This window comes from Halyomorpha halys, unplaced genomic scaffold (genome assembly GCF_000696795.3).
Source record: "Halyomorpha halys isolate HHAL.00 unplaced genomic scaffold, Hhal_1.1 Scaffold777.1, whole genome shotgun sequence".
NCBI classification, from domain to species: domain Eukaryota; kingdom Metazoa; phylum Arthropoda; class Insecta; order Hemiptera; family Pentatomidae; genus Halyomorpha; species Halyomorpha halys.
In genome coordinates, this window is record NW_027107689.1 from 113,526 (window position 1) to 122,352 (window position 8,827).

At 32.7% G+C, this 8,827-nt stretch overlaps 1 protein-coding gene across 3 annotated transcripts in view; it reads right to left on the bottom strand.

Moving 5' to 3' along the window:
* Nucleotides 1-4,071, bottom strand: part of LOC106686100 (mannose-6-phosphate isomerase) — a 15,861-nt gene extending 11,790 nt beyond the window's left edge. The window contains exons 1-2 of one of the 3 annotated variants that reach the window (XM_014429232.2): nt 3,236-3,770; nt 3,014-3,155 (exon numbers count right to left, since the gene is read on the bottom strand). In XM_014429232.2, coding sequence (XP_014284718.1) covers nt 3,014-3,155; nt 3,236-3,556 — 463 coding nt within the window. In that variant the 5' untranslated portion in view covers nt 3,557-3,770. Of the gene's footprint in view, nt 1-2,355; nt 2,458-3,013; nt 3,156-3,235; nt 3,771-3,994 lie in introns of those variants that run through there. The other 2 variants (XM_067046062.1, XM_014429233.2) reach the window with 2 other exon arrangements.
* Nucleotides 4,072-8,827: the final 4,756 nt, after the last annotated feature.

Sequence of the window (8,827 nt, forward strand, 5' to 3'; positions counted from 1 at the left end):
CTTCAGAGTTGTGAGGGACTCTTTCTGTTAATATTGAGATTATTCTGTAACCATTAATGTAAGTGTTTAAGATAATATAATAGTGAGGTTTTGTTTATTCTTCATCTCTCTTATTTCTCCTTTTTTGTAAAAAAAAGACTATAGCCCCTACAACGAATGTATTTTTTTGCCCGAGGAGGTGTGAAGATGGACATATCATCATGTTATAATTATGCCTGGTTGATTTATAAACTTGAAACTTGTAGTGAAGATTCTAGAAAAGACAAATTTAGACTTTCTCTTAGGCACCAATTACGAGATAATTGTACTGTCGTTTGTTGGGGGCTCAGTTTATTTCTTTATTTTATTCGTACTAAGTTCAACAATTAAATTATCTACTGGGATAACGGTGATTGTAATGTACCGAGGTTATCTCGTTCGGTAGAGAAACCATAGATAACCGATCGATTTGATCGGTCCCTACGGGAACTTTTACTTCTTTTTTTTTTTTCCTACGAGTATGGAAAAAGTAGACTCGTGAATATTGAGGTTACTTTGCATAAAATAAAATAATTTTTGTTTCAGTTCTGTGCGGTTTGTTCCTAGGCTCAGGTAACACGCAACAATTGGTGTCAGAAAAAGGGGGATTTGAAACAGGTAAGAGAGAAATAAAACAAAAACAATAAACAATTTTTTTTTTAGCTGATATTAAGTTAGCTGTTAGGTATTAGAAAAAAATACTTGTGTTAGTTATTAGAAAGGGGAGGTTTATGCCAATTTCAACATGAAGTTAGATAGCAAAAATGGAAGACGAATTAATGAATTGACAGGTTGAGTCTTACGGGAGCTAGGCGTAAATTCTTGAAGGATGAAAACTTTACTCCGTAGGGAATCATGAAGAGGACAGCAAGTCCTACGGGAACTAGCCATAGGTAATTGCAGAAAGGAAACTGTACTCTGCAGCCTTTATCCTACAGTTGTGAAGGAGATAGTAATTCCTACAGGAAGTAGCTGTAGGCTTACAAAATGAATCAAAGGTTTGGTTAAGAGGACAGTTCTAGACAATATATCTTTCCAAAAATAGCACTAGAACCTACTGATCAACAATGTATATTGTTACTCAATGCCTCCTACAGTGGATAATTCCCTGAACGGATGGTTTGTTCCTTATATTACCAAGTTTTTTAGTAGTAATTCATTTCTCTGGGGCTATTAAATGCCCTCAAGAGATGCTGCGTGTAAGACGTTAGCTTTTAGTGGATCAGAAGATTCTATTAAAATCTTTACTATGAGGTTGCAGCGGCGTTACCTATCCGAGACCGGCCGAACGTACTTCGAACTTCGAACTTCGAACTTAAAGGTTTTTAGGAGGTCCTGCACCTAGTCCCTCATGCCTGGATTTTTTCTTGTTGGTCTATTTAGAATGAACAATTTCACACAATGAAGTAAGAAATGCTCTGTAACTCTAAAGTATCAAGGTAGATAAAGGCAATACTCAATCTGGTTTATGTCTTTTCAATACGTATAGCAACCACCAATTTATAATTTTTTATTCTGTTTTAGAGGGATCGGACTAAAAAATTCAAGTTATTTTCTTGAGGCAGCATTTTTCGCTTATGAGTTTCCTTCAATCTATCTTCCTTCTTTGTTGGTAACTCTCTCTCCTCTACCTGTTTTCCGCATTGTTACACAAATAAGTATAACTTACTTATAAGTAGGGCCTAAGTCCATTGTTAAAAATGAATATCCGTTTTGTTAAATAGAGTAACTTTTATCTTTTGGGCATGAAGGTCCATAACAGTTCAAAATCTTTAATTGCACTAAATATTACATATCACAAGCGTTATATATCTGTACTGGAATGCTACAGAATGCCCAAAACACAGCATAATTATTACTCGGTATGCAATCTATACTCACCAATGATATAGTGGAGCCAAGAGATAAGTCGCGTACTCTCCACCCTAGCTCCACCCTCCTCACGATAATAAACCCCTCCTTGGTAGGTACTTGGAACATATTTATCCCCCTCTATTCTCGGTTTCCTAAGTTACGAATACGGGAGGTTACTAGTTTCTTTAGGTTATCCTTCATCTTAGACTGGGACTGTTTCTTGTTGATTCTAGTTATACGCTGTAGACAAATATAGTGACAGCTCTGTCATGCTACTTCAGAACGTAGCATTTTTGAGATTTCATAATAATTGTGGTCAGAAAACAACTATCTCTTTTTAAGTTATATTTGATGTGAAACAGTTAGTGGTAGTTAACAGTGGTGCAACAATTTTCTTAATTTTAAGGTTTTAAAATACAGTATATTTGGTGCTAGAATGAGATTAACTTATGATAAAGGCAGTAATTTATGGATTTTCATAACCTGGTAAAGAGGAAACATGGATTGGATCATTCTCAGCCTCTGTGTTCATAATTACGCTTTGGTTTGAGAGTGGATAGTTTTTCCTCTACCCAGTTTACTTGAAATGGTAAACTTACAATCAAGCGATATTAATGAAAAATAGTTTTGAAACACTAATACGAGGAATTTATACTTGTAAAGTTGTAATAGTAGGTCGAAGAGAGGAAAGGAAAGGTTGTGAAAGGTAGTCCAGTCAACTGAGTAGGTCTGTTCCAACAAACACTTCTGCCTATCCAAAACTGCATGGAACAAGTGCAGTACAGGATTTGGGAGGAAAAACACGTACTACGCATGCTCCGAACAGTCAGAAGTGGTTGTTTGAAGAGACCTAGTGGAGAGAAGAGTGGGGGGGGGAGAGAGGGAGGAGAACATTTGCCACTGTGCATCTATACAATAAGGTTGTTGCCTCTTTTAGTGTTAGTATTGATACGGATAATGTAGCCTATTGAATACCATTTGGTTCATTTAATGTTACCCAGCAATAAATTGTTGTTAATTTAGTTGTTGAGTTTTTTTTTTTAAACTTACGATACTCGACTAATAAGGGAATTTATAATGAATGACGATTTATACATTGTATATCAATAATAATAGGTAAATTACCAATAAGGCAACTTACCTTTTAAAAAAAAAATTATTTCATTTTTTGGCCTAAATCCTACGAAAACCTCAAAGTCGGTCAATGGGACGACTATCACAGGTTGATGCAAGGTATCTGGGTGACCAATGGGATTTTTGTCGTGTAATATCGGTGCCAAGCGCTGAACAAAGAGTTCAAATTGATATCATAAAGAAAATATTTTCCTTACCTTGTTGTAATAAGTCAAAATATTAAAAGTACTTCACTCGGATGAATCTTTATTGGCGTTGGACTTCCAACTGATAAAACCTTTAACAGAAAAGGTAAATTGTCGAATTGATAACTGCTTATTCCTAAGACGTGCGGATGCTTTGAGATGAATTTCGACAATTTTATCTTTGTTTTTCGCAAAGTTGCTTCTCCACTAGGATGGGTACCTATCCATAGTTCTGCGTAATTTTTGTTTGAAGTTTCACCTATTTTTCTTGTCTTGTTTTTTGGGACCCAGTGCAAATTCGCAACGATACTTTTTTCGCTCAACTGTCCGGTTTTAAAGGTTTGCACATAACCTCTAAGCTCCATTTAACTAATTTTTAATTTGTTGAATAAGGTAATGTTAGTGGCATAGTAGCCAAAAAAACAAACACATGGTTTCTTCCCTTCCATTACTCTACAGTTTTATTTCATATACACAAATATCAGTAACAGTTGTAAAATGTGTTACGATCAAACCTCCCAACACTCTTTCAAAACACCCTTTCACAAAATTATCTTCTAAAGTCCCTTCAGCTATGTCCGTATCGGTATTTAGTAAAATAAGTTTCAAAATAAAACTCAACAACTAAATTAACAACAATTTATTACTAGGTAACATTGAAAGGACCAAATGTTATTCAATAAACTACATTATCCTTATCAATAATAACACTAAGAGAGGCAACAACCTTATCAAACCATAAAATTACAACGAGGTTATAATTTTTTTAAATTATAACTATTCAATAATAGTTCGCCATATACCTGAAAAATATCTAAAGTGCCCATTCATGCAAATTTCTTTCAATTTGGCTTCGAAATTCAATGCAAAAATTGTTTACCATATCTTCGCTAATAGAGGTCTAATTTTTGTTTTTCATGTATCCATAATATATTATATCCGAGAGATATGTAGTTTTCGAAAATAATGATAATTAAATAAATATCGTGGTGGTTGTCTAATGATTAATTAGCTCTGAGTATAAATTGGATTTATGATGTGAGGTACTCTATCTCAGAAAACCTCGCAATGCGTGTTAAGGAAGTATGTGATAGGATGAGTCTTACAGGAACTAGTCCTAAATCCACGCAGGATGGAAACGTCACTCCGTAGGGAACCAACCTATCGCTTGTGAAGGGAATAGCAAGTCCTACTACAACTAATTGTAGGTTCTTATGAAAGGGAGATGAGGTTTAGAAAGGACAAGAGATCCAGAGATGGAAGAGTAAAAAAAAATCCAATACGCATTTCCGAAAATAGCACTAGATGTACAGATCAATTATGTATATTTTGACTCACGGTCACCTGAGGAGGAGAATTCCCTGACGGGAATATTCGTACTCAGATCTGCTAATTTGTGCTTAGTAAACTCTCTGGGCTATTAAACGCCATCGAGAAATGCTACGAGTAAGACGCTTGCTTTTAGTGGATCAGAAGTTTCTATTGTAATATTTATTGATTCTAACAATATATGAATTTTACAATATATCACACGTATGAAAGGGCGTGACGGCCGTGTGGGTTTAGGAACGTTGTGGGTTCGATTCCCACCTGAGGCAGTTAATATTTATTTCTTAGCGGTCCCAAGAAAAGCCAATAAGCCCATTTACCTGACTAGTTTCCCAGACCAATTACCAATACATATATGAAATTAAATTATTTACAAGAAATAGTACAAATATAAATATATGTTTCTAATCATCACGGTTTTGGTGGCTGTAGTGGCTACAGTAAGATCAGAAGATAGCAGTGTCGCTACATAAGTATCCATGGAAACCTAAAAAAAGTACTTTTAAAATGGATACTTTAAACATTATTACAAAGTTAAGTATAATGATCCAATTTTCGTTTTTATTTTGTAGAGAACTGAACTATCTTTCAATAAATCTCACGTATAATTTACATAAAATGTATTTAAGTTGAAAAAGTCAAAGCATTCACTCACAGGATCAACTACAATTTAATTAAACATAAACCTAAACAGGGGGGGGGGGGTTCTGGTAACTCCCATTATTTAATAACAAAATAAATGTTATACAATCATTAATATTAAAATTATAAATTACTTTATCATTATTTAAAATCAATCATAATATTTATACAAAAAATATTTCAACAAATTAAAAAATAAAATTAACTGGAAGTTAAGGGTGAACCCTCATGTATACTTTACTAGTTATGCGGAAATGAAGTTCTATCTATTCTTCATATTTTTTCCCTGTTAAGGATTTATGTTATATCCAAAATGTCAAGGCTTCAATAGAAATTTTTGGATTTTTAAGCAAAATTGTTCTAGCCCTTTGGAACTAGAAAAAAAATACAATTAATTCACTTGTTCAAGAATTAGGGTAGGTTGCACCATCCCAGTTTAAACTATGGTAAGTGAAATCTCAAGTAAACCTATTAATTATCCGTTGCACGAGAAAAGTTAACCTTTAAATGTGGCGGTAAAATTTAATAATACTTAAATTGAGATTCAGAGCAAAGTTACGGTTAAGTAGTTAACAATCCGTGCTACTCATTTACGGGTATATTTCACCTTATCAGGTAATCGTGGGGTATTCGGATATAATGGATTTACGTTATATATAGGTCTTTAACTAGTTTTTTTAGTTAATCATTAGAGACTTTTTTCTATTACTAACAATTTATTATTTTTACTTAGATATTGATTTTTAGGACAAAGGTGTACCTAGACCATTTGGGGTCCATGACATATTTCTTTTTGGGGCCCAGGATTGATTAATTTTTGAGGAGAGGGATGAATATAACATTAGAGACTGTTTGTGGGACCCGGATCGGATTTATATTTGGAGCCAGGGTTGGAATCATTTCTGGGCCTCTGGGCTGATTATTTTTGGGGTACGAGGTTGATACAGTTTTAAGTTCTTGGGCAAATTTGTTTTTGTGTCCCGGCCCTGATATATTTAAGTTTTAGGGCAAATATATAGGAACAATGTTTATCACATTTGCTAAGATTGATATGTTGTAAAGGTTCACTGTCAAGGCGTATACGTATAACAGTTAAACGTGGCAGTTAAAGCGACAGTTAGTCAACTGACACTACTTACACTATAAACGATCACGCCAGACCAAGTGTGACATTACTGTTACGACATTAACACTGTCACATTGAATGCTGTCATAATACTACAAGAGTCGGGAAGAAAAAATGGTAGTTATCTCACCACAATTTTTTATTACTTTAATGAAAATTATGTATAATTATTAGTCGCAATTGATGAGTCTGCTAAGTATAGGTAGGGGGAATAAAAAATGGTGGCTGTTTCAAAACCTTTAAAAAAACATTAATTTTACATTCGGAGCTATATCTATATCTTAAAACTACCAACAACACTAGAAAATCTAAAAGAACATTATTTAAAGAAGAGTAAATTTTCTGAAATATAAGCCTTAAAAGAGCTATTTACGTCTAATAGTTCTCGAGATATAACTTTTTAAAAAGCAAAATTTCTTAAAAATCTTCTGAAAGATTAGTAATTAGCTAATTTGTTTTGAGAAATCTATATCTCAGAAACTACAAGACGTACATATGTCTATTAGCAATCAAATTAAAGCTAGTTTAATGGACTATAAATAAGTTTATTACCTTTACCTTCACAGGAATAGTGGTTTTCATGATATTTACTAAAATAAATTGATTTATAGTTGTTCGGACAATAAGTTAGATTTATGAAAAACTTCATTTCAGAAACCATTGGATGTACAGATGTTTACTAGCGCTCAAATTAAAGCTAGTTAAATTTACTACAAAATAGTTAATTATGTTTATCTTTGTAGGAGTAGTAGGTTTTATGATATTTGACAAAATAAACTCACAAAATGTTAATTTCTAGTTGTTCATATAAAATGTTGGATTTGTGAAAAAATATATCTCTAGATCCATAAGACGCACATATGTCTGTCAATACTCAAAATAAAGGAAATTTAACTTACTATAAAGTAGTTTATGACACTTATCTTCGTAGGAGTAGTAGTTTTTATGATATTCACATGTGAATATAAATTTGACAAATGAATTTTGTTCGAACAGCTTTAAATCAATTTATTTTAGCAAATTTCATGTAAACTATTACTCCTACGAAGATAAACATCATAAAATACTTTATAGCTCATTAATCTAGCTTTAATTTGAGTACTAATAGACATCTGTACGTCAAATGGTTTTTGAGATATAGATTTTTCAAAATAAATTCTCTAACTACTGATCTTTCAGAACGTTCCAAACAACATTTTTATGAAATGTTGCTTTTTAAAAAGCTATATCTCGACAACTATTTAACGTAAATAACTCTATTAGGGCTCTTTAAATGACGTTCTCTTAGGTTTTCTTGTGTTGTTATTACTTTTTGAAATATAGAGCTCCGAATGAAAATTTTATTTTTTTATGGCTTTGAAACAGCCGCCATTTTTTATTCCCCCTACCTATGCTTGGCAGACAATTCAATTTTGACTATTAACTATACATAGTTTTCATTAAAGTAATAAAAAATTGGGTTGAGATAACTGCCTTTTTTCTCCTCTTGGGCTCTTGTACTATAACTGTAACTATAAAATAGTTACACCATGGTAGTGGCTAACACTTTGCAATAACAGGAGGTGTACGATAGTTCGCTGTCAAAATGTACATGTGACAGTTAACGTGGTAGTTGCTTCACTGACATTACTTGTACTATCGATTATCACACCAGAGCTAGCGCAATAATACAATCTGGAATGTAACAATCATACAGTTCCAGTTATAACGATTTTTCAAGAGCATGTGATGGGTATTAGTCGGTTAAAATAATCAATAATTAAAATCGGTTGGAGAATAGGCACCCCTGGAATTAGTTGCTTAATGAAAGAAAGATTTCATTATTTGTTCCAATAAATTATGATTATTGATTAAAAATTCTTATATTTATTCTTTCATAATGTATGAAAAGGAAAAACGTAATAATTATGAAGTTCAACCAAAACAATATTTGATTTGAATTTTCGAGAACGTCTCAGTTTTAGGTAAATTTGGTAGCCTGGTTGACAAAACTGTAGACCAGAAACTGGTTGCTAAGTTACAGAAGTTTTACTAAACTCTTATGCTGGATCTAATCGTCTGTCACTTGCCTCCAATTCCAATCCAAAATCCAAAACGTGTACAAATGTTTGGTAAACAAAGAAAACAACAAACCTCAGTATCTACACGCTTGGCTGTTCTTTTGACTTTTTTCGGCTAATAAATTCTATTTACATCATAAAAATGAACACACTAAAGATAGGCGAAATTAAAGAAAACGTATATATACGTAGATGATAACAATTCATTGAAACAGTTCAACATAACCGATAAATTCAACTTTTGTTCTTGACTTTTTATCACGAATTTGTTTATTTAATTATCTAGACATTAAATGTCTTTATAAACACATACTTGCGCTATGTAATCACAAATAAACAGCTAAAGTTAATTAAAACCATTTAAAACAAAGAGATAGATTTAATTTTAAAATATACTTTTTTAAACCGGTGTTAATTCTTGAATTCGAAGAAGGGGGAAACTCTTTAATTAATTAAAATACAGAGAGCACAAATATTTT